The sequence below is a fragment of the Periplaneta americana genome, chromosome 6, assembly GCF_040183065.1.
Source record: "Periplaneta americana isolate PAMFEO1 chromosome 6, P.americana_PAMFEO1_priV1, whole genome shotgun sequence".
NCBI lineage: Eukaryota > Metazoa > Arthropoda > Insecta > Blattodea > Blattidae > Periplaneta > Periplaneta americana.
Window position 1 is genome coordinate 100,783,482 of NC_091122.1, and position 27,821 is coordinate 100,811,302.

At 34.1% G+C, this 27,821-nt stretch overlaps 1 protein-coding gene across 2 annotated transcripts; it reads right to left on the bottom strand.

The window, feature by feature from the left end:
* Nucleotides 1–352: 352 nt before the first annotated feature.
* Nucleotides 353–27,395, bottom strand: LOC138701550 (motile sperm domain-containing protein 1-like). 2 transcript variants are annotated; one of them, XM_069828558.1, is made up of 6 exons: nt 27,159–27,395; nt 26,589–26,735; nt 20,980–21,143; nt 16,764–16,941; nt 13,865–14,017; nt 353–13,448 (listed from the first exon to the last, which is right to left on the bottom strand). In XM_069828558.1, the coding sequence occupies exons 2-6, from the start codon at nt 26,719–26,721 to the stop codon at nt 13,414–13,416; spliced, it is 663 nt and encodes a 220-aa protein (XP_069684659.1). In that variant the 5' UTR covers nt 26,722–26,735; nt 27,159–27,395; the 3' UTR covers nt 353–13,413. The 2 variants fall into 2 exon arrangements, with proteins under 2 accessions (XP_069684659.1, XP_069684660.1); XM_069828559.1 differs by having other exon boundaries at nt 16,764–16,923; nt 27,159–27,388.
* Between the last annotated feature and the right edge of the window lie 426 nt (nt 27,396–27,821).

Below are 27,821 nucleotides of genomic sequence, written 5' to 3' on the forward strand. Positions count from 1 at the left end.
TGTTAGCAACTTAAGAACAGTGTTAATTTTAATTTAAAGGTGTACTGTACAAGGCATTGCTGAAATATTTATATTTGATTAGGTAATACAGTTACACTACAATACATCAAAGTACACTTCGAGGTTCATTAGTGGTATGTGGACCACAGTTTGAGAAGCGCTGGTTTAGAGAAACCAAGAAATTATGTAAGATGGTGTCAGGGATCAAACTGTAAAAACTATTAATATTAATTCATGTCTAGCTTGCTCAGTAAATGTTTCCATACAATATTAGGTTGCAAACCCAGCAAACCTGGAATACAGGTAGAAGTGATGGTCTTATAATTTGAAGGAACAATGAGAAAGAGTATCATAACATTAAAAGTTTTATTTACCAAGTCAAGTTTATAAAATCTAGAATTGCTCGATTCCAGTACTCACACATACATATAGAAGCAAGGAAAATATACAAAAATATTACATGAAATGGACTGACAGCAGTACACTTGTCAGTAGAGCAGCCATGTCTTGCAATCTGCACAGACTGTTGTCTGCAACTTAGCTCCAATGAAATGCAATTTCCACCCTATTGGATGGTGAAAATATCATACTCGTAATTTCTGCTGGAATATGACACTATCCCACACTCTTCATTAAAAACAAATAAAATGTCTGGAAAGTTGCCACAGATCAAATCTACAGTAAAACAGATTCAGAATGAAAATATTTAGTCAATGCTGAAATGCTTTTTAACACTTATCCATACAACCAGAAACAAGTCTCAAAAAGATTATATAGAATTATAAAAAGAACAAAATAAATTTGGGAAGAAACAGCAGCATTTTCAAGGCAGTAAGAAAAACCATAGTGTTACATTAAATTGTTACATCACATTTTATTACATTTACATATTCAGCAAAAAATGAGAGTTCATGATAACCATGCTTGTGTGTAACTCAGGAATGAGAAAATCCGTACACGGTCAATTTGCAGCCTGCAAGATGGTTTTCTTGTGACCTACCAATAAATAAATGGTAAAACTATAGGCCAAAATTGAAATGGAAGCAATTTATAAAACTGAAAGCTGCCGTTCAATTAAAAAACATATTGTAGATTTCTTCCAAATTCATGGAAGTATAATAGAAAAACAAACTGTCTCAGTTTTAAGACAATACAGAGTGTCCCATTTATCTTGTGCACCTATTATAACTTTTTTGTTTGGATAGATATTGGAATTTTTGTTTTTGAGCATTATGTTAGAATGAGGCGCTAACATGAGTGTGGAGATTTGGTGCATATAACTACATTATGGTACAAGATACACGTGTCGTCATCGATTTTTCAAATAGCACTACATACTTTCATCATGTTACATTGATTACACATATTAAGACGAGTTCAAAAATGTATCACAATGTCACCTTCCTAATCAATAACAACAAAAACGTACTTCCAATGTGATAATGTTATGCTTTGCGAGTCACAGATGATGTTCCAAATGGTGACCATTCACATTAATGCACATTAGAAGGCATTCCCCAAAAGACCGTATGACTGCCCGGCATGTTACTGGCTGAATGGACACACAAGCCTGTTGAATGCATTGCTGCATGTCGTCTGGTGTTGTCAGAATGTTTTGGTACACACTGTCCTTTATAGTTGCCCACAGGAAGAAGTAGAGTGGCGACAGGTCCGGAGAACGTGTAGGCCACTGTGCGTGGATTGTGACGTCGACAGTTGTCTTTCGTTTTGCGTAAGTTAATGCACAAGATGTGAACTCGTCTTAATGAGTGTAATCAATGTAACATGATTAAAGTATATAATGTCATTTGAAAAATCGATGAAGTTACATGTATCTTGTACCATAATGTATTTACATGCACCAAATCTCTACACTCATGTTAGCCCCTCGTTCTAACATTACTCTCAAAAACAAAAAAGTTATAATAGGTGCACAAGATAAATGGAACACTCTGTATATAATATGTTACACGATAGCACATTAAAAATGATATAAATTATATACAGTGAAACTTCTCTCAACAACAGATAATTCGTCATTTCGCAGCAAAATCACATGACCTTTCGTAGGAAAATACCTTCTCAATAGTGGACATTCTCTGCAACAGATGGATATATAAACATACTTTTCATTTCAAAACACAAGATGCACTAAAAACATCGTCAGTTATCTGATAACCCTACTCATACCTACTTTCTTAGACCATAGGCCATTATGTCTCTGATGTGACTCAACTTCTACTCTAGTGACAGAACAATAAAATTGTCCATTGCAGAGATGCTACCTAGATGCTTTGAAGGTGTTAATATTAATCTATTGGACATTAATTGGCAAGCAAACAAGAGAGCCTGGATAACTGGAGATCTTATGATAGAATGATTAACTTTCGATAGAAAAATGGGAAGGCAAAATAGGAAATTGTAAGTTATGAATTACAATCCCAACAACCAAAAATAGTACAAGAACTGCTGCTGATACCGTATCATGAATCTGTCATTACTAGAGCCTGGATTTATATATAATGTAATAAAAGTTAAGAATAGCACTGAGTATATTTGAATGGATATGGTGTCAGGAGGGTTTTTAGGACTAGTTCACTATACTCCCAAATTGGGAGTATAGTGAAAATGCATCTTGTAAACTGTATACTGATTTGTAAGTCCCGGTTAGGAGTGTTAAAACTATTAATGCTACCAAAGGGATAATAATGTATGACAAGAATGGCATGTAAAAGGGATGGTGGCATTGCTTGTATAGTTATAAATTATAGGTATCTAGTAAAAATATTAACTTTCAGACTATATAAATCTGGCTCTAGTCACTTCTACAAGTGGGGCTGCAATAGAAGAGGTGAAGAAAATGAAAAAAAAAATTTATAGAGACAGGTGATGCCCAATTACTTAAACTCACTTCTGATGTAAAAATGTATCTAGAAAATATAACTCAGAAAGCAACAAGGAAATAAACAAAAATTTCAGATTTCTTTAGAATTTTGAATGTATAAGTCAATGACGTGCAGTGCAATTTTATGTGAGAGAAACAATAATACAAATTTTTATATGTATAATACAAAACTAATAGCAGCCAACTCATCTAAATATATTTGAAGACCAAACAATTCTCCTCTCTTTAGCAGCAAAATCAATGAACGGAAATAAACGAATCCATATGGACAACTATAGGTACTTCAAGCTAAGAATATGAATAACGAATCCGCCTCAACCAGGACAGGCGCTCAAAGAAAGAATTTCGTGACATCATTTTAAGATTAGAGAATTCATAGTTCTCACAATTAAAATATAATTTCTGCAATACATTTCTTTTCTTTTTTTCGCTTCATGAACAGGGAAAGCAATGCTTCCCTTGCTGTCCATGTATAACACACCACTGGTATTAGTGTTACATGTTTCACTCAAACTATTCATTTAGGATTTTTCTTTATTTGCATAATGTAAATTTTTTTAAGTTGGTTATTTAACGATGCTGTATCAACTACTTGGTTATTTAGGGTCGATGAGATTGGTGATAGCGAGATGGTATTTGGTGAGATGATACTGAGGATTCGCCATAGATTACCGGGCATTCACCTTATGGGTGGGAAAATCTCGGAAAAAACTCAACCAGGTAATTAGTCCAAGCGGAGATCAAACCCGCACCCGAGCACAACTTCAGAGCGGCAGGCAAGTGTCTTAACCGACTGAACCACGCCCGCGGCTATAAGGTAAAATATTGTACTATACTCAATACTTTTATAATATTGTACAAAAAACTATATTCAAAATTATCATAATTAATAAAAAATTCAAAATAAATAAGACATGTGTCAAAATCTGGAAGTTTCATTTTATATTATTTTCCCAGGAGGTGTTCACTATTGAGAAGTTCACTGTATATATAGTACATATGAAGAGTACAGTGGAAAAAACAATCGAAGTCACAATTCTCTTAAAGGTGATATCATCTAATTCAGTATATTACTGCAAAATTTATTGCTATTGCTAACGGAAAAGTAGGAAAGGATGACTCTATCCGTGATAATTCTCCTTTATCAGTTCTGATAATAAAAACACATACATTTTTCAATAATATACTAAATTAGATGATATTACCCTTAAGAGAACTGTAACTTCGATTGTTTTTTCCGTGTCTTTTTATATGTTTAATTTAAATGCAATTTTCTCATCACTGTTCCGAACTAGGCCACAATATCCCTTCTACTTTCTTATTTCCGTATTTCTGTACTATTTATATACAACTGTATATACCTATGCATTTTCTAAGATTTTTGATAGGGCCTCAATTGTCTATTATTTTTATTCATCCAAAATAGGTCTTTCTATTCTGGTCTTTAACTTCAATCAACCATTCAAGATTGTAAACCAAATTAACTGTTGTATCTAACTGCATTCTCTTCTTTATACTTAGCACATTGTGTCATACTGTTAAAGTGGAGATTCTAAGACTCAACTTAGCTACTACACAGTTCCAACTTCACATTCCATAAAGAGAGAGCCATATCCTTACATGATTATCAGTTGAAGAAGAGTGTTGTAGGAGAAGTCTTCGATTGGACTACATTAAATAATCTAAAAGCCCTACCTCCTACTTCTAGGAAGAAAAAAACTATAGTTTCTCAGATATATCTGATGATATAGCAATGACCAATCAGCATTGTGGGTTCTGAAAGAAATCATGATGAGATATGCGGTTCTGAAATACTTCCGAAGAAATCTGAATAGGGAAAGTGACAATATGTGAAATAATCCCATTTTATTCTTTGCAAGTCATCCTCATTCTTCATGGTTTTCTTTGTACTATCTGATCTCATAAATGAGTTGGACGCAGAGAATTTGGAACTAAATATTATATACAATATATAAAATAAGAGACAAACACGTCAATTTTCACAACACTTTTGTGATAAGTGTGCTACATAACAGACTACAAGATGACTTATCACAAGAGTAGTGTGTCCAAACCTGACACGCACTGAGCAGTGTACTAGGTAAGAATTTCCTGGATGGCCCAGCTGTAAAATCTGATTCATTGTAATGAGATCCATAACTATATATACTACACTTCAAAATGTCATTTACTATGTTAGTTTAAGAATAAATGTTGCAGGCCATATGAAAAACAAATTCGTTGTCTAGTTTTCCCTAAATTAGTAATTTTTTCCGTATTTAAAGAATAATAGTAATACAAAAAGAAAGAAAATAACTAATGATGATAGGAAACAAAGGTTGTACCAGAAAATAGTAATACCAGTAGTGGAAAACATTGTTAATTATTTAAGTTATACATGGAGATGCAGTGTAAGCCTATCCCACGCTTGAATACAAATGCCCGCAACACATATACAAATGTATAAAAACTATTTAAAATTGGACAAAAATTGTTTGCAAACATATGCTTGAAGATGTTTTTAAACAAATCCCTGTGTTTTTCTGTATTCTAATGGAAAACAAGTGCCAATGCACTCACAAGTATGCAGATCTGGACGTGTTTTCAGGCAGAAATTTAGTTGCATTTTGTGTCTCAGAGTAGCTGATAGCTTATAGTGCGTAAGGATTGTTATTTTTTGTTTTCATTAATGGAATGCTGAAAAATATGTGGGATGTACTAACAACACTGTCATTGATTAAGGACTTCTTGCTTGTGGGATGTGCAGAATGAAGAAGAAATCTCTGAACCCAGTTCCATCATTTAATTTAAAATCTTTTTTCGACATTTATGGATATTTGTGTGTCCACCAATATATGCTCACAACTATTTCACTCAGGGACAAGTTTGCGACTGAATGTTTGAAGGTGTGGAAGGACTTTGTGCAAATATTTGTGAGACACCACAAACTAGAAACATGCAGTGTATTTTTTAGTGGTCAATTATGTTTTGAGCATATGTTTGAAAACATTTATTTGTTTGCGAGCATTTGTATGTACATAGGTGTCGATTAGCCTAAATAGTTTTAATATATGAAACTTACAAATTAAATAAAGAAAGTATTTCACACTGTCTTTCAGTTTTTTCAAAGAAGAACTTCATTACCGAAAATAAAGAGGAATTTTTTTTTCATTTAATAGGAGCTGACACAGTATAAATAGTAAAAATACGTAGAATCTCTATTACCTATCCCTGAATTCAGTGTTTTGTGGATTAGCTGTCACCTAGGCGGAAACGCAATTTTTAAACAGTGTACAGTAATGACTTATAATCACTCTCATCTGCTTTTTGGATTGTGCTTACCATGATTGCGTAACTTCACCACATATGTAATTTTCATTAGGTTCTGTCAAGATTTAATAAACATTATCAACTCGTTTAGACTATCATAACAAATTTCACTTCAAACCCACTTGCTGGAGCATTTCTTAGTAATTACTAAGCTTAGAAAGAACATAAAAAACAAAATTAACTGTAAAGAAGAAGAAAAAACAAATGACTATATTTAAAGTATCTTAAATGGCATCAGATAAATTTAAGTCCATAAAAATTCATAATACAGATTTTTTTTTTTTCCAATTATCCTAACCATTCGCTATATCCCTTACATTAAAACGGATAATCGAGGCTGTGCTGTATATGATACACAATGCCATGAAAAATAAATTAAATTGAAGAAAATGTTTCCTTGTGGAGTTCTGACAAATGGTATTCACATGAAATATATATATTTCACAAGCATTGCAACATAATGTAGTTTATACTAGAGAAAATACAGGAAATCCTATGCATCAAGAATGAAGTGTGGATTTAGGAGCAATAGCAGTCTATCCAACATCATTACTGACAATGAAATATAGGTAACAGTTTGAATGCCCGAGTTCCCTTTACTGTGTACCAATTGGATGCAGTTATGCAATATGGAACCAACCATCATTTTTCGGGTTTCTGTTGCAAATGTGCCTGAATGTATGTGGTTCGTTATGCAAAATAGAACCAATTCTTATTGTAGCGTGCTGTTCTCTAGAGAGATGTGAACCAACCACCAAAAGCAGAATCCATGTTGCAGAGATTTGCAATTTGGAACCAACTCCAAGTAATCAGTTTACAAATTTGTTTTGCTTAAGTATTTTGGCAGCCGGGTAGCTCAGCTGGTAGAGCAGCTGGCTACGGACAGGAAGGTCCGGGGTTCGATCCCAGGTGGTGACAGGATTTTTTCTCGTTGCCAAACTTTCAGAATGGCCCCAAGATTCACTCAGCCTCCTATCAAATTGAGTACCGGATCTTTCTCGGGGGGAGAAAGGCGGTCAGAGCGTGGTGCCGACCACATCACCTCATTCTAGTGCCGAGGTCATGGAAAGCATGGGGCTCTACCTCCATGCCCCCCCCCCCCAAGTGCCTTCATGGCATGTTACAGGGATACTTTTTCCTTTACCTTTTTATATAAGTTTAAATATAGTTCTTCGTTAATATGAGTGTATTATTATATTATATTATTGTTTAACACAACATAATATATATCAAGAGGAGTTATCCAGAGGAAAATACCTCGTTTCATTTTGTTTGAAAGAAGTTTTAAGTCTTCTATTAACATTACTTAAATTAATACACTTAAATCAAGAACCTCTGCAGGGCAAAGATGTTGTTTTAGATAATGGTCCCAACACAGACACTGATGATGTTCAAAACAGTGTTATGACTGATCATGAAAATTAAGGGAGGCCTAAGAAAGGCAGAAAGCGAACATTTGGGAATTTATCAAAAGAGAAAAGGAAAAAGAGAAGAAATTCCAAGAAGAGCAATGTTAATGCATCGAAGAAAGTCGTAGAATCAAATATGTTCAGGGATTATGTAATTACCGAAGAAAAATGTAATGAAAAATTAAGCATAAAGAACAGAAAAGAATGTTTTGAATGGTTTTGGAACACTGGTGATTATAACATTCAATAGTCATTATTATGCACCATGGTTCAACAATGCCAAATCAAATGCTGAAGAGGTAGTGAGAATAATAAATGGAGTTACAGCAGAGTTGAAGTTTGCAAGGACTCTTTTTATGAAACATTGCGAATTTCAACGAAAAGAATGAATTCTGTAATGAAGAGATATCATTCAGGACCAATTTTAGACCAAAGTGAAAATAATGGTGGACACAGCAAAATAACAGACCAGCAGGCAAAGACTGTGATGGAAAATATTATAGGAAATTTCCCAATGTATGAGAGCCACTACAAGAGGAACAATACAAATTCGAAGTAATATGCACCAGACTTAACAGTGAGGAAGATGTATGACTTGAATGAAAGTGAGTACAATGATACAGTAACCTTCTCCACACACAGACAGATTTTTCTGAAGTATTTCAATCTGAGGAGAAAGAGAATAAAGAAAGACGCTTGCAATGTTCGTGACACGTTCTATGCAGAAATTCAATCCAAAAGGAGAACACATTAGACTTTTAGATAAAGCTGACAATGCACAAAAATTATTGAAACAGGATTTGATAACAGCAGTGGATCTTGAGAAGGAAACCATCACCTTTAGAAAAAACCTTACACTTACTACGAATTCTAACTAAATTTTTTAGAAGAGACAACTCTGGTTGTACAACTACAGGATCTACACAGGAAAAAACAATGAAGCTCACTGTTACATCTGAAACCACGAAGTTGCTGGTCATAGTGCCCAGGAGGTAGGATCATGCTGAAGGAATCACATTCTTGGCAGTGTAGGTGAAGAAGTGAACGATGAAGTGAAGTTAATGATGACCCAATGACAGAATATAATTATAGCAGGAGTAAAAACAACACAAATAGCAATGGAAAATATTAGGATGAACATGCAAGAGTCTACGGAAGCATGATGCCATGATGGTTATTTGAACTCTGAATTTACATGCAGTTGACCTTAAAGCTATTATCTTCTCAATAATATGTTACTTCTAGAACAAAACTTAGTAATGAGTGTACAATTCTAAGGATATGGGAAAAAATTTGAATACTAGACATTGTCATTTATGTGGAGAAGAAAAAATTACAGTATTTCAGTGTTTTCACTAAATGAAGAAGGGAACAACTTCTGCTCAAATGCACAAGTTAAAGTTACCGAAATAACAGCAACGAAAGTGCATACAAACATTATAGTTAAAGGATGTAATTTTGCCTGTGTGGAAATTGTTGAATTGATGTTGGGCACCGGCACAGATAAAGAAGTATCCTACAGCTCTATCAAATAATACTATTTCTTAGTGACTTTATGATATATCTGTTCATACAACTGAAAAACTGATAGTAGGAATATTTATTTATGCTCTATGAGTCAACAGATACAAGACAGAAATATCAAATACCAAGTTATACCAGATTTTGCATCAGGATTAATTACTGAACGATTCTTGTCATGTACTGACTTATTTTCAATGTAAACTGAATTATTTATTTTATTGGGTTATTTTACGACGCTGTATCAACATCTAGGTTATTTAGCGTCTGAATGAAATGGTGATAATGCCGGTGAAATGAGTACGGGGTCCAGCACCGAAAGTTACCCAGCATTTGCTCGTATTGGGTTGAGGGAAAACCCCGGCAAAAACCTCAACGAGGTAACTTGTCCCGACCGGGATTCGAACCCGGGCTACCTGGTTTCACGGCCAGACGCACTGACCGTTACTCCACAGGTGTGGACGAACGGAATTAAATGTATACAATTCCATCCTCAGGTACTAAATGGGTTGTCCTAGAACAGCCATTTTCAACCGGTGTGCTGAAAGAAAATGAAAATAGTAATGGTTGTCGAAGCAAAAATTAGAAAATAAAAGTTATAATTTATAATTGTAGTAAAAAAAAAAAAAAGTGAATCCAAAAGTGTCAACTTTCAGTAAACACAGTGTAGGTGTGCAATTGGCAGAGAAGAGAATGACTGACGTGTAACCAGGGTTGCCAGGTTAGTAAAATTAGAATATTGTACCAATGTTGAATTGAATTTGAATTTAAGGGAGAGAACATACGACCTATCACGACCTTATTAAATCTGTTGCATTGGCCCTCAAGTTAGGCTATCCTAACCACATTGGCTGACCACACTAAGGTTCGCTGCATACCCAGGTTTCGAGCAGGAAACCCCACTTGTCCCTAGGCCAGCCCCATTTATGTGTCGCCAGCTGCCATTCGGGGAATGCTATGGAATGATGACGTAATGGAAAAATGTTTACAGAATAATGTAGATGCCTAATATGGGGAAATAGAAAAAACCCAGAAAATTCCCAACTGTGACTTCGTCTGCCACGAGTGTAACTATGGACTAACCTTAAAATATCGTATTTTACATGCTTTTATAATCCCCCCCCCCCTCCGTTAGGAACCACTGGCTTAGATTATGAATGTGACGCAGGATTTTAAATTACAACTTTAGTGTGCCACATGATGAAAAAGGTATCCTAGAGAAATGTTTTCTATTTGCACAGATAGAGGGAATGAGAGCTGTTTGCTCAGCTTGACGTCATTGAGGAGGCAGTACTCGGTTAATTAGAGCAAGCATCTAATACTTGGTGCTAGTGATATGCTGTAAAAAATACTGTAATAATGGAATGTGAAGAAAAGGACGTAGTGAAGTTGAAACTTCTTAATAAGGAGTGCAATTAATAAAGTGTGAAAGTGAAGTATGCAATAAGGACCATTTACAAAGCTAGGCTTATATAAAGTAACTTCCAACGCTCTTGTTTTTTAATATGGGAAATGGTTTAGAATGTAAATATAGATAGTTTAGTTGCAGATATGGATTGAATGTATTACTATATCCGCATATAATATACAGTACCGTACTTTTGTTTATACAATCACACTCCGATATCAGAATTTTTGTGGTAGCAACAGTCCAGTTATATTTGCATTCCACCATATTTGTTTCAAGGTAAAGAAATCTTTCATCAAAGATAACAAGATACACTTACATTTTATAAAAGATATTTTGTCAAAGAAAACCCATTACACTAGCATATATTTTATAATATATATTTCATAAAAGATCTTTGTCAAAGAACTTTGATAGTATAATAGCAGCCTAATAGAAATGCAAATCAACCTGGAATAGCGAGATAAAATTGTGAGCACAGATGAGGTACATTTTTAATTTGACATAGCTTCAATAACTACAATTTTAGGACCTGGTCAACACATAAGTTGAAAGAAGTCCTTCAATAAGAACTATGAGCTCACATTAAATTTCGTCACAAACAGTATTTGTTTGAAGAAATTAAATATGGACAAAAATGTATCTTCCAATAATTTATTTAATGGCTTTATATCAAATATGTGGTTATGAAGTCGCACTGGAATTATTGGTAGCAAAATAGTATTTGGCGAAATACGACAGAGTATTCGCCTTGGGATTACCTGACATTGACCTTACAGTTCGGGAAAATCTCGGAGAAACCTAACTAGGTAAGTAGCCCAAGAGGGATTGGAACTTATACCCAAGTGCAGCCTTGAAGCAGAATTCCACTTGTTACCCCTAGACCATGCCGAAGGCTCAACAAAGAATTACTATGATTATTATGGACAGCATTGCAAGACTTGTGTAATAGCAAAATTACAGAATTACGACATTAAAAACCTTTTCCTTATGCAAGATAGCACAGCATCTCACAATCATCAACAAGTAAAACAGTTACTAAGAAACACTTTCGGGAACTGCTCCATAAGCTGCCATTTTTCTTTCTTTTGGCCCCCACAATCACCTGACACAAACCTGGCTGATTTCTGGGTATAAAGTTACTTAAAAGAGAAGATTACGTTGCTCTTCTAATACTAAAGAGCTGAACCCATCAATTACTTAGAAAATCCAGAACATTTCAGACGATTTTCTTCTGAATCCTGTAGAGAGCCTGACAGAGAGGCTATTTATAACTGGAAAACATAACGACAGTCATAGCGACTTTTAAATTAATCATTATACAGAGTGAACCGTAAGGAATGGCATTAATTTTAGTGAGCTATTCTTTTGAGATACTTCAAACAAAAAAGTTTAATACAATTTTTACGTTTTACTTTCATTTTAGATAACAATTGTTTTATATCAAACATTTCATAGCGTGTTTTGGGAAAGCCATTGATTGAATTCCCAATATGCTCAGTCAGTTTAAGAGAGCAGTGTATTATAATAAATAATTGAAAGAGTTTTAGTTTTGTCCTTTAAATGTACATAAATTTTTCTGAACAAATGTAACATTGAAAAATTCCTTTGCAGAACAAAAAGTCACATTTGTTCGAATCAAATTTCTGCACACTTAAAGGACAAATCTAAAATTCTTTCAATAATTTATTATCATAATACATTGCTCTATTAAACTAACTAAGCATATTGGGAATTCAATCAATGGCTTTCCCAAAACACACTATGAAAGGTTTTACACAAAACAATCTTTATCTCGAAAAGGAAGCAAAAATGAGCAAAACTGTATGAAACTTTTTTTGTTTGAAATATCTCAAAGAATAACCCCCTAAAATTAACATTACTTACGGTTCACCCTGTATACTGAACCAATTCGAAAAAAAAAAAAAAAAAAAGATATGACTAGCTGTTATATGTCAAGTCCCCTTCGAAAATGAAGAAACTTCTTATGCATAACTCCGCTCTGTTTTTCCTTTGTTTTGTTTGTTGCTTTTTCTGTCTGTTTATAGATCAAGTGTTATAACTAATCTATAACAAAGATATATTCAAGGCGTAAATTAGATATACTGAAGGGATAAATCAGATGCAAAATAAATATCGTGTAAACGAGGTGCTGCCCAGAGTGGACTTAGACAAATTCACACTACAGGAGATCAGTCATTTTTTGTGTCTAAAGCTGTACATAAATAAATACCATTCTTTTGCAAATATTTTTTTTTATGTAGGACTAAATCTTGTTTTTAACGAAGTTTCAATGGTTTCGAAAGCATCCTAAGTTTTTAATAAGTCCTATGTTCTGCCAAATAGAATAAATATAGCAATTTACTGAATACAAAGCTTCAACTGTCTTTTTAACATTGTGGGTTAAACTGCTATTACACCCATGTCCACAAGTGTGGCTTAGTTAACTTAGAACGACAGGAGGGATTAAGCACTGCCCAAGATAAATTTCGAGGATAAAACAAAGCAATGGATGATGAAAAGAAAATGTGTTATGTACGGAATAATGAATGGAGATAGTGACCATTGCATTCCAATGCAGTCAAAATTTGTGGAGCTGAAGAATCTAGACTAGTACTTAATTGTAATTGGTTAAGATTATGGCAATTTCACACACTCACATCTCAGTCTTTATTGTTTTGTGACCACATTCTCTCACCACAGTAAATTACATTACATTTGTAAGCTCCCATGCATGCAATGGAAAACCTGGAGTTGCGCATCTTGTGCTCTGCTTCACTGTTCACACAATTGCAGTATATCACTTCACAGCACAATATCCAGTCTGCCTTCCAATGCTGTTATGAAGGCTTCAATATGGCCATAGTAACCATGCCTGCAAGATTAGACAACATGCTATGAAAAATGTCCCTTTAACTGTGGAGTAAGTATCACTATTTTATGAATAGCCAGAAATGGCTAATGGACAGTGAGGAGAAGTTCTTCCTCTACGCTTATACATTTTCTATCCTCATTTTGCTAACAATCGGCGACAGAATTGTTTTCTGCAATCATTTACTTTCCTGCCCACTGTTGTCATAACATCACTTTTTATAGACATTCACAGTGGCAAGATGACCCTCAGCACCTTACTGCTAACCAAGCAGGATGCAGGGACAAGGAAAGCAGTTTTGATTGAACGCAGAACTGGGGAAGACATGCACTCTCTTCTGTCCATCCTCCACTTCTGACTAGCCTTACTGTAGTTTAATGTGTTTTAAAATAGAATGACTGTAAACCATCACTACTTACCCAGCACAAACGCAAACACTAACTTGAGATTGAATGTAAGATGCAAGTATACTGGAAATTTTGTATCCTTGTCTCCTTGTGTAGGAAGAAGTAGGGCCACAATACAAACAATTGCTGCCACAACGACTATATAGTTTGGTGTCTGTATGCGACCTGGACAGTGAAGACAGAATAGCTTGTACAAACAACTAAATTCAACATTTTCACATCAGAATAAGGCAACTTTTCATCCACTTTGCATTGAGACATAAGTTCCATATTTCTGAACATAAACTAAAATAAAATATAGCAGATAAAATAATTCTATTCACAATTCTTACAAGCTTCATTATTAGGGAACGGATCTGTATGTAAATAAATATATAATTTTTACTTATAGATAAAAGGCTGTAACTAAGACAAAAGTTCTAAATCAGAACACGATAATTTGTACAGTATATGACATTTTATTTCACATAAAAATACATACTTTTGTAATATTTTTATGTAAATACATATTTTAAATAATTTGGCTATAAATACATAAATTGTTATTTTTTCTTTGTTCTAATTTTTAAATTCAATCCAAAAACTCGTATATACTACTTATTAATGAAAACATAATGTGAATTAATTTCTCTCTTAAATATATTGCTCAATGGCTTTGACTGCACGTGCTGTCTCGCACTCTCGAAGGGGATGCAATGCATTCGACTTGAATATTCTCCAGCCAGAGGTATTGGCTTGATTCACTCAGACTGTTTATGCAGTACCGGTACATAAGTGAAGTGATTGGTGACATAATATAATGCCAAAAGTGAAGTCAAATGTTCATTCCCGTTTGCAGCAATATGTTGCTGAATTTAGTGGAATATTTACAAGTGACGCAAAAATTCTAATCTGTCAAAAATGTGGGAAATCTGTAAATGCGGATCAGCGATCAAATCTTGCAGCATTTGGCAGGTAATAAACATAGAATGGCTGCTTCACGTGTAACCTCTAGACAAGTTGTTACTTTTTTACATTTTATCATTATTAATAAATAAATAATTAAATAATAAAAAATAAATAAATAATAAATAAATAAGTAAATAAAATGTATATCTTTGAAAAATATTGGAGTGAAAGAGGTCAAATGACTTTATTGACTTATGACTGGCATTAGAAAACAACATAAATAAAATGTTACTAAGTGTATACTATATATGGTTAAAATTATTTTCTGAAAATATATTAATGACTACAAACAGTATAAAGCACAATGTTGCTGTCAACAAAATGATTCAAGTTAAACTGTCATTACAGTTTGTCTGTTCTGTCATATACTCAACAAAATTACACATTATTACGAGCTATAATTTGGTTGGGAGGGAAGGGAGTAAGGGATAATGAAAAACACATTATGTATTTACTCCTGTAATTTTCGCACCCCAATTTTTATACTCCTATTTTGTTGTTTTTTTTTATATCCTCACGTAATTTTGCCATTTTTAAGCAGTGCTCAATAAGAGACAATGGAAGACTAGACAGTTATAACGGGAAAATCCGATAACCTCACCACAGCATGGCTGATTGGCCATAAATAGCTGTAATGAACATGTTTGTCATTAAGATCAGCACTTGCATGCCAACTCTCTCACACTCAGACAGAGTTTTGCTGCACTAATAGTGATAAATCTCGCACATTACAATATTAACAGTGCTGGACTGTTCAGTAAGGATGTTTGGTATTTGTGATAAGAACGAATTATCCACAAAAAAAAAAATTAAATTATGTTTTATTTAATGATGCTCGCAACTGCCGAGGTTATATCAGCATTGCCGGTGTACTGGAATTTTGTCCCGCAGTTCTTTTACATGCCAGTAAATCTACTGACATGAGCCTATCTCTAAGCACACTTAAATGCCATCGACCTGAGCCGGGATAGAATTCACAATCTCGAGCACAGAAGGTCAGCACTCTACCAACTGCGCCATCCAGGCCAACTCCACAGAAGATTAAATACAATATTTACATCACTGGTTTTTAAGTTCCAATAATTCTATATGGGGAGAAAAATGAGAACCGAATTGTTGAGAGAGATTTTGGTGTTTAAATGAATGAATGTATTTAATATGACATCTATGACTTTTTTATTTCTCGCATAATCCACACATGCCCCAATTTCAAGATAACTTTTTCTGGAAACTACGAAAATACACGAATAGATACAGCACCTCAGATTTAATTGCAATATCTGATATTTTACCCCTAACTAACTTCGACGATGCTCAGTGGTTAGAGCGCTTAGTACATAGAACCAAGGACCCAGATTCGATCCTCAGCACAGGAGCGAATTTTTCTCTTCTCGTAACAATTACCGTAACAGATAAATTCTGTAGGACCAAAAATTAATCTTTACATAGATTCTTCGCCCAACAGTGCATATATTGTGGAATTCCAGCCACCAAGTCATTCAACTGAGTGTGCTCCTTGTATAATGGCAGTTGACTTAATATAATATGTCAACATATATATCGAACATGGAGTAAGGTCACAAAGGGAAAAACATTAGAGGAGGGAGATTCGATCCAGTGCTGTGGATTGAACTTCAGCGTAGCTCAGTGGTTAGAGTACTTCGTACGTAGAATCAAAGACCTGGGTTCGATCCCCGGTGCCGGAGTGGATTCGATCCCGGCCGAGGTCGATGGCATTTAAGTATGTTTAAATGCGACAGGCTCATGTCAGTAGATTTACTGGCATGTAAAAGAACTTCTGCGGGACAAAATTCCGGCACACTGGCGACACACCTTTGCAGTTGCGAGCATCATTAAATAAACCCTAATTCAATTTTTTAATTTTTCTCCTCTAATAACAATTAATAACAATTCCTAACTAATTTGTCGATAATGTCTCGAAGTACATTGTATTCGCACACACCTTGTCTATGATCTCGCACAATGCCAAACTGCTGCTGTACAATATTTGCTGTTGGCAAATCCAATCTGGCTGGGAGTCTCTGAAACTCCTCTTGTTCTGGCATCAGACCAGTTGGCCTCCCTGGAAGAAGAGTGGCCGCTACATCTTGCTTTCCCATCAGCTGCAACATAGGAGGGTGCTACAGCCCAGTGGATTTGTATTAGTCATGCAAACACTTAGAAAGCACTTGTAAACTGAAAAATCTAATAAAAAGATTTTGTTTGTTGTGCTGTTTTTTAATATTTTGCAACATGCAACCTCTCGACAAGAGAAGAGTATTGGAGGTGCATCAATAAGGTGTAAATGCACCTAAAATAACATGTAACGATATTTTTGTAACAGTCAGTACAACTACCAGTATTTAAGAAGCTCAAGGTACAAGGTACAAAACAGATAGCTGCAGGGAAGGCAGAGAGCATTAGGGAACTCAACTACCAAGATGACTTGCACAAACAATACGAAGGTTAATAATATTATTACCAAAATTAATAAATACAGCTGTATTATTATTATTGTTAGGCACAACAGAGCAAAATCTACTAAAAATTACGAACATACAACATTAAGATGTTACACAATATTGGTTTTTACAGCACTCACCTATAGTTTAGGAATTTGGACTGTCACTAACAAATTAATATATGCAACAGAAACGAAACTGAAGAGTATAGGGGAAAAAACAATCAAAGTCACAGTTCTCATAAGGATATCGTCATCATCTAATTCTGTACATTACTGCAAAATTTAGTGTTTTTTCTTATCAAAACTGATAAAGGAGAATTATCATCATGGATACAGTCGTCCTTTCCTACTTTTTCATTAGGAATAGCAATTAATTTTGCAGTAATATAATGGATTAGAAGATGGCATCACCCTTAAGAGAATTGTGATTTTGATTGCTTTTCCCCTGTTCTCTTAATTATTTTAATCAATAGCTGATTACACTTCACTTGAATACCAAAGGAAGTGGATTTAAAATGAGTTAAATAATGAAAAACGTAACTGTAGAACATAGATTAAAATGGCACAAACATCTACTGAGAATGGAGAAAAATTAAACAGGCCAGTGGGCCTAAACTGTGTGGTTTATGATGATAAATAAGTTGTTAACAAGTGTGGATTGTTGGTTACATAAGATAGTTATATTTCATCTGTAAGTTTTTTTTTTTTTCTTGGCCATAGACAATTGGTGTTCATGACACTACGAGCTTGTTGAAAACTATCTCATAGTGAGTGAGATTTTGCAAGAAATAAACTGATCAGAAAACAAGCTTCTCTTGTTATTGGATATAGCAAGAAGAATAAATGAAGTCTTCCAATGGATTAACTAAGTTAGAAAAAATTCAATGCTCAAAATTTAAAATTCTTCTGCAAATACAAAATACATATGTTTATTGTGAAATTACAACAGTCTTTGTGCCATGAGGCTGATCTATTAGTCTAGAGATGGACGATAGTCGCTTGCAATAGTATCGATTGTACTATCAACTGTTGTTCCTACAACTGATAGTCCTATCAATAGTTTTCATCAAAACAAATTTGTTTTTGTTATGGGGAAGTGTTGTATGATAAAAGAAACAAATAAGTGGAAACAAAATACTGAGTTTGTTTAGTTAAGTATGAAAAATGAGTACCGGTATGTGTCTGAAATTCGCGTCGTAGTTAAACAGGGATGTAATGCAAAAAAATGTACTTTATAGTAAGGTTGAGTTTATAAATTATAATTAAGAAACACTATCTTGCATGAAAACTGGTTCAAGCCAATCAGAAAGAGACCATTTAATGTCTCAGCCTCTCATTATACAGAGACTCTATCTTTCCTGGGCATACTCTGTCATTTATGCCAGAGATGTAAAACATTTTTATTCTATCCTTGGTTACAAAGGAAGAGTTGTGTGAGTCATTAGTTTACAATTCAAACAATACTTGGAATCACAGACTGGAACGAGTTTTGAACGAATCGTTAGAAACAATTCATAATGTCTGATTGAATTATTGCAATAGACTCTTCAAAAAGAATTGTGTTCCCCAACTCCAGTTTGAAACCATTATAATATTATGAATGACCTTCCCTTTTTTTCGATATTATCCATAATTGCCTGAATTACCAATAGTATTGGAAAAAATTTGACTCTTGACAGTTGAAGTCGTAACTATCGATAGTATCGAATAGTACTATCGACCATCTTCCATCACTTTATCAGTCTGCTGATGTTTACACACATATTGTGCCAGTGATTGATCCACTGACCGCAATTTTTACGTGTTCATAATTCTTGTTTCAATCATCTGATGTCAGCACAAGTGATACCAAGTTATGAAGGAAAGTCTCTTTTTCCAACACAGGTCGATATTTAGCACTATCAATCAACAACAGATTTTATGTACATTTTTTCAGTGCAGAAGTGTCCTGTGTTAAGTGTAAAGACAGTGTGTAATGCTTCTGTAAAATTTTTGTAATTGCCAAATTATTTGAAGAAACACTATCATAATTTGTAATATTATTCGCAAACGAGCTATCTTCTATGTGTACCCAGTATCTATTAGCATGTGCAAAATGAAATTTAAATCTTGAAAAATATCTGCATCTGAAAAAAATTGTTGTTTGTAATAACTGTGAAGTGAAAAATATAAAAAGTATGTACGAATTTGTTCCTAGAGATGTATCCTCCAACAAGAAAATATTTCAGAATTGTGGTGAGCACAATTTTTTTAAGGAACACTTCTATATTTAGCAAATTGTGCATGGCATTTATAACACATCTTATATAAATATGGCTGGCACTAAAAGGTTTACGATATAGCTAACATTCAAATTATCATTATCATCATTTGCTGATCAAGCATTATACCCTAGTGGCCTAGTGGATCCGTTAGTCTCCTGCCAATGCTTCAGAGGATGTCCCAAATTCCTGTGACCTCATGGAGCATACGGCAAAATCTGTTTACGTATTTTGCTTGGGGGCATCTGTTCTACAAGTGATTTACAATTTGCACGGTATTTTTAATGCACTTGACAATTATTGTGTCCATGTTGATGTCTTTTATGATGTCAACATTCCTTCAATATTCGAAACGGGAACAACCTGCAGTTCTCCACATGAACCTAATCTTCATTGCCATCAAAACGTTTCTAGTCTATTTTCCTGTTGGTTAATGCCTCACAGGCCTAGCAAGAGTCTTACAGGTTGGAGTCTGGTGTTGGTTTAAGTTAGTTAAAGTTATGTTTTATTTAACGACGCTCGCAACTGCAGAGGTTATATCAGCGTCGCCGGATGTGCCGGAATTTTGTCCCGCAGGAGTTCTTTTACATGCCAGTAAATCTACTGACATGAGCCTGTCGCATTTAAGCACACTTAAATGCCATCGACCTGGCCCGGGATCGAACCCGCAACCTTGGGCATAGAAGGGTGTTGGTTTAAAAACTTGATTTATTACCTCAGCAATTTTAATATATTTTGATATTTTGCTTGCCATATCTTCATCTATACTACATGACATCTTGTAACCCAAAAAAAATTAGAAGAGTTAACTCATTCATTAAAGTGTTATTAATGCCACAAACAGCCAGTCCAGAAGGCCTTTAAAGTAGCAGCCCTACCACTGGACTACCTATCAATAGGTTTGTAACCTGTTATAGCGAAATTCTTCTTATATTCAATTCTCCAAACAAACGTAGCAGGATTGATAAGAATAGACATTCAAATTATAAACACATGGCAAACAAGAACAAGAATAAAGGTAAAATAGAGAAATATCAAACTAAATCACACAATGATAAAAACAGAATACACTCTTGAAAGTTCAAAACTAAAGCAAATTTTCACGAACGAAAAGGAAAACATAATATGGGATATTCACAAAATAAATAGCATGGTCAATTCTATTAGAAACTCAAACTATACAATTACCTCATGCTTTAAATGAAGAAGAAAATAGCAACAGGAAATAATTACTGTATGTATTACAGCATCACTATCATCGTCCTTTCATGCATTAATTTACTAGTCAGCTATGATTTCCTACCATCATTTTGGGGATGTCCTCAAAGATGTATACATTAGCTATTATATCTCAAAAGTTAACTAAATACTGAAGCTATTTATTTCTTGAAAATTTCTGTCTGATGACAAATCCAGTCCATTAATCCAGAGACTAAATGCACATGTCAGTTTACCTGCTTGGTAGTGTGGTTCTGCATGTGTATTCTGAATTTATCAGTGACATTGCAGTTGGCTGGTGAGACTGCACTATGCCTGATAACAATGTCAATACAACATTTTGGCCTAACAGATCCTTCAGGGTCCACAACTGTGTATTTATTTGGTGCCGTGCACAAAACTGTAAGGAAACACAACATAAAGATCATATATTTAGAGATGTATTAGGTTGATGCATATATTCGTAGCTTTTTTTTTTTATTAAATCCAAAATTACTTATTTCAGATACACTTATCAATAACATCTATTCTCCAGCATTGTTTACGACAATAAATATGATTGATTCTCAATGTTCTCGCAGTTTTTCGATTAAGAGCCTAAAGAAATCTGGTGATTTGGAATTGAAGAAATATGTAGAGATTAATTTTTTGGTCCTACAGAATATATCTGTTATGGTAACAATGATTATTAGAGGAGAAATATTCACTCTGGCACAGGGGATCGAACCCAGGTCCTTGGTTCTATGTACCAAGTGCTCTAACCACTGAGCTATGCTGAAGTTCAAGCCACAGCATCAGATCAAATCCTCTTCCTCTAGTGTTTTTCCCTTTGTGGTCTTACTCCAAGTTCGACATGTATTAAGTCAACTGCCATTCTACAAGGAGTGCACTCAATTGAGTGACTTAGTGCCTGGGATTCCACAGTAATATGCACTGTTGGGTGAAGACTCTACATAAAGATTAATTTTTTGGTCCTACAGAATATATCTGTTATGGTAACAATGATGTTGTGGACTGAACTTCGACGTAGCTCAGTAGTTGGAGCACTTGGTATGTGGAACCAAGGAACCAAGGACCTGGGTTCGATCCCCGGCGCAAGAGCGAATTTTTCTCCTCTAATAACCATTGAAGAAATAGTCAAGTAAATTTTGAAGAGTAGCTTCGTTATTAAGGATATTTCCCGGAGATTGTTACGTAAAAAGTAGAAAAAATGAAAATCTGATGGAGAAAGAACAGGAGAATAGGGTGAACGTGCAATAATCTTCCAAAAGAGCTCTTGGATAACAAATTTTGTAATGTTAGCAGTTATGTGAAAAGACATTATTTGTTGCAAAATCACTTGATGCAGTCTTCCTGGTCATTTATTTTAAATTGCAACCTCGAGGCGACTGAGTTTTTGGCAATAAATCTCAGCAGTAATGGTTACATTACTTGAAAGCAATTCATAGTAGATGATGCCTTCTTTATCTCACCAGATGAATAACATTAGCTTAAGTGGATGGATACCAACTTTTGCACAGAGAGATGCTTTTTTGTTAGGGTTTAGTGATTCCTTTCTGTTCTCGATGTTGATGTAAAGGCACCATTTCTCATTGCCAGTAACAATCTGGGACAAAAACCGTAGATATTGTAAAGAGCAAGTAAAGAAGCACTTCTGGAAATATGCTGTTTGTTGTTTTTGCTCAGAACATACAGTACTCATGCACTAAATTTTTTAACTTTGCTCATGGAATATAAATGTCGTATGATGGTTGACTAGTCACAATTCGTCATACTGGCCAATTTCTGAGTTAGTTGATGTAGATCTTCGTGAATTAAAATGTTCAAACGTCTTCATCAATATTGGACAGTCTTCCTGAACATGGAGTATCATTCATGTCAAAAACGGCCCTCTTTGTAATGAGAAATTAATTTTCATGTTACATTTTCCCCAATAGTGTTCTTCCCATAAACAACACAAATGTGTCTAGTAATCTCAGATGCCTTTACTCCTTGCTTAAATTAAAACAAAAGTATATGTGGGAATTTTTTTTTATTATTCTTTTACTTCGCAATCCATTTCCTTTAGCCCATAATTAACAAAAGGTTTTTTTTTAAACTGAAAAATTCAAGTCATATTCAGTAACATAATACTTTGTCATTAAAATGACAAATAACAAACCCCAAACAAATATCTTACAAAGGTGCCATTGTCATAGAAAATAAAAATGCTACGAACTTGTACATCAACCTGTTATTTATTCACACACAGGGGGGATGGGAGGATTTCCCCCCCCCGTGTTAGAAAGTTTTCCCCCCTCTCATAAATTCATATTAACATCACTGCCAGGAATAACTTCTATTCCTCTCACAAAATACAATTGTTTTAATACGATTATATTTTATAAATTATAAAGTAAGCAAAGAAAATAATATTGATGTATTATCATCACCAGTAAGTTGACAACAATCAATAACTTAGGAATTACACATCTTATCTTAAACCTGCTCATGGATATAATTATTATTATTATTATTATTATGATCAAAATGCAAGACAAGTAACTCAGTGCGATCAAAGCATTGATGCATATTGAATGAGAATAACAATAATTTTATGTATGGTATTCTATATCTAGGATTTTATCCCTCCCTCATCAGAAATCTTAATTTGCACTCTGCTCACACATTAAATTATAAATATTTTAACTAAATTAAAAAAAATATTGCGCAAAACAGTTATGAACAAGTATGTACAAACCAAAAATCAGACACTTCATAGCAGTTGATTTGGTGCATATACTGAAGTTAAAACAGTCACCCTCCTGCTTGTTGTATCATTTACAATAAATTACTGTTGACTGTTAACAATGCTATCTCAACGTCATTTAACCTTGCAAGGCTACCACAATAAATACACAAATTTTCAGAATCAACTTTCATAATACTCAGTTGAATACTCTACAATGGCAAATGATTCACCTTTGGCAGGTCTGAAAAGTCGTATTCTGTTTAGAGATTTAAAACTCATTCGAGATTGAACTGTATGTTTCAGGCTTTATAAAGAAAAATGTCTCATCACTTTTGTTTATTGTGTCTTTTATTTCATTTAGAATCTGACACAAATACAAATATGCCAAAGACACAGAATCAGAATAATTTACTTCCCCCCCACCCCCGGCTTAACAAAGAAGAAGAGTACTTGAATAAACAATGAATTTCAGGAAGAATGCAATTTTTATATAAAAACTAACTATATGAATAATTCAATGTTCTGAGTTATTTAAAAAACTTATGAACACCATGCAAGTTGTTCTGAAAGTAATAAAACAAAAAGGTGGTTTTCAACATAAAACATTCTAGAATTTTTTTCTATATTGTAAAATTTAAACACTGAAAACATTATATAAGTGGTTTATGACTATTGTAACAGAAAATTTTATTAGTGATGTCACGATTTCGTCCTCTACTTCTTTAGGAATTTTGTATTTTTTGTACCATGAAGTTATTGATATAGTTCCTCTTGCACCTATGAACAAACCTGTGACTGTGACATTATGAATATTATAGACTATTTACGTTGAACTTTCAAAACTCTTGCCCAAGAAAAGGAATATTATCTTTCTTCAAGATCTTTTCATTTTCTTGGGCAATAACAATGGAATGTGAAAGTGAACATGTGGGCTGTTTTATGTGGTCATGTTTATAGTTTGTAGACATATAAGTTTAAACATAATGCTGACTATGCTCACTAATCAATTACAATTTCATCAGACAGTTTTATTTATATGCATTACCTGGAAAGTTGAATAAAATCATTCCTCATCATTATTATCTGTTCCATTTATTTACAGTCTCTGTTTATTCCAACGTAGTTCGAATTTTAAAACTCAATTATATACCTGTTCATACATTTTTTGTAAATTTAAAACTCCATCAAGAGACTATTTTTTAGATAGCAACACAGCTTTATTTAGTCATTTTTGGTAAAAAAAAAAATTAGCTGATACATGCACAATACTACTTTATTAGTTTTTCTTTATACATATTTGTTATTGCTGTTGCAGCTATATTAGAAAATTCAGAAACCTAGCAGTATTTTGTGAGTATAATTAAGATTACATACACAGGTTAAAAATCCCTTTGTTTCAAACAAATACAGTGACTAACAAAAGTAAACAAAATTCGAAGCATTCTACACTCAATCCGATATAGATGACATATAGAAATATACAGATACACAAATAATTCACGAACATTACTTGATCTGCGAAAGAACATTAGAATATAAATTAGAAATATTACAGCTGAGCTTCAACATGTGAACGGAAATTTGTTCCAGACATTCCAATAATAATAAAAATAATGTTTTTTAATAATAATGCTTTTTTTTCTGGTAGAGTTAAGGTCGTAAGGCCTTCTCTTCCACTCAACCAGAGGATAAAAAGGAAATACATGATAATATAAAGTTAGTACAACAGAAAGTTAAAGATATATGAATAAAATCTAAACAGAAAAAATATGCATAAGCTAGAAGATTATCGAACTTAAATACCTACTTAAACTAGATGACAAATTAAATTATATGATTACTATATAAACTAGTTACAATTATGAATTTTAATATATACCCTGGGACACTGTATGTTCTAAAATAAGATGTTTCACTTTGGACTTGAAAGCGTTTAAGGTCAGGCAGCCTCTAACATCTGTAGGTAATGAATTCCAAGAACGGATAGCGTCTATTGTAAAAGACGAAGAATATGCAGAAGTTCTGTGAAGAGAGGCTGACAATAAAGTGTCATGTCGTGACCGGGTATACAGATTATGATGTGTGGATAGATTATGAAATCGTGATGTAAGGTATTCAGAGGTTGATGTGTGCAAAATCTGATAGAGAAGAGAAAGGCAATGCAAACTGGGTCTGTCAGCCAGCCGGAGCCAAGACAATTCATTGAAGGTCTGTGTGAGATGATCATAGAGACGGACACTAGGCCTACATATAAACAGAACATAGACATTATGAACACACTGTAAGTTTTGAGTCGGATCATGGCTGAAATCACTTAACAGAATGTCGCAGTAGTCGAACTGTGGCATGATTAAGATTTGTTTTAATTTAGAAGAAAGAAAATTTTTTATTCATCGCAGTGAGTGCAGTATAGAAAATACTTTTTAACATACATGTTTAGTCTGTGTGGCCCAGTTTATGTGTTCATCAATACGAACATCCAGATTTTTCATAGTTACACTAAATGGGATTTCAGTGTTATTTACAACTATGGCGGGAAGAACAGATTTGTTAAATTTCGACAGAAGTCTCTGATTTCCTAGTAAGATAGCCTGTGATTTTTCAGGGTTCAGAATCAATGCAAATTTCAGTCACCAGGAGGTTAGAGATTTTAAATCCGAATTTACTTTACTTATACTGTCATTCACCGAATCAGGATTGGTGTGGATATACAGTTCTAGATCGTCTGCATAAAAATGGTAACGACAGTGTCGTATTGCTTCGATATCGTTTATAAATATTGAAAACAGAAGAGGCCCTAAAACAGAACTCTGGGGAATCCCAGTCTCCACGATGCGCCATGCTGAGTAATGTGCACTGCAAACAATTGGGGAAGGGTGGACACTTTCACCATCTCATGAATGAAAGTTAGTAAATAAGAGAAGTCTGTGTCCCTCCTCCCTTTCCACCGCCCCCCCTGGGACCAATTCAACCGGGAAGAGCAACCACTTTAACTAAGGCAGTGCGAGGTCATTAGATGCTGAGCAACTCTGGAGACTCACTGTGTGAATGAATCATTTATTATCATTATCATTATTATTATTAACACACTCCTATTATATTCTGAGTTCTCACCTCTAAATCTAATAGGGAATTCATAAGGATTGTACAGTGTGAGTACATGTTTATGAGTATTCTGGTCTTCAAGATAGAATGTGATTGGTGTTGGATACACAAACACTGGCACCTGAAAAACTCCTGGCTGCATGCCCCTCCTCACACCTACAAAAAAACATAAACAAAGAATTAATATATCACAAATTAGGCCTATCTGTGCAAGTTTACCGTACCTAATATACAAATAATGAGACAGCATCACTGAAACTGAATGAAAATAAATCGTCATAACTCTTAAAATAATGCTTCCAAAACAAAAACTAAAGGATAAACACAGAGTCTACATCGTTAATAGGCCTAAAATATCCACAATAAATGTGTTGAACCAAATGAATGTATCCTATAATGCACTAAATTCGGCGTACCATCGAAGAAAGGTATCTCACTGCTACAGTATTAATACGTCGTAATATGCGTATGGGAACATACAAAGTTGCCTACACAATATTATTTAATCGAATATAATTGGAATTCGACAATAATGACGTCTAATAATATCGGTATCTTTAATTATATACACTACATTACCTTTTCCTTTACAGATCGACTTGTGTCACGTGTAAATCACTATTTAAAATACTGATTATTCAAGCAATACTGCAACTATATCACAAACGTAATTACCACTGTCATTTTACAATGTGCAAAAAAATAAAAATAGTTATGCTCTTTCAATGATTATAGATCTTCTAGCTGTACACCAACAACCACCAATTACCGAACAAGAATCAGAGCTTGTCCAAGATTGTAATATACGTAGTTATCTGTGCATTAATGTTGAAAACAATACCGCCATCTTGGAATGAACTATTCACTCCGTCTTTATACCAGCACATGCAGATGGCTTTATCGGTAATACAGTTATCTATCTTCTCTTCTCGCCCAAATAAAATTTTTCTAACAATACCATTTCGGAAGTTTCCTGGTACCCGGTACTCGTTACATAAGCAGTTAAGTTCAGCCATTGTTGTATATTCATAAAATACAATCTGGGCCAAAAATATATTACAAACCTACTAAAGTCACATCTAATAACAAACTATTGAAATTTTTTTCAGAAAGGAACCACTATGTAAACACAAAAACGACTTATGTAATGAGTACCAGGTACTAGGAAACTACCAAAATTTCATGTTTTTTATTTCTTTGTTTACTCACATTCAAAATTTTCTGCTGCAGAAGTGTCATATC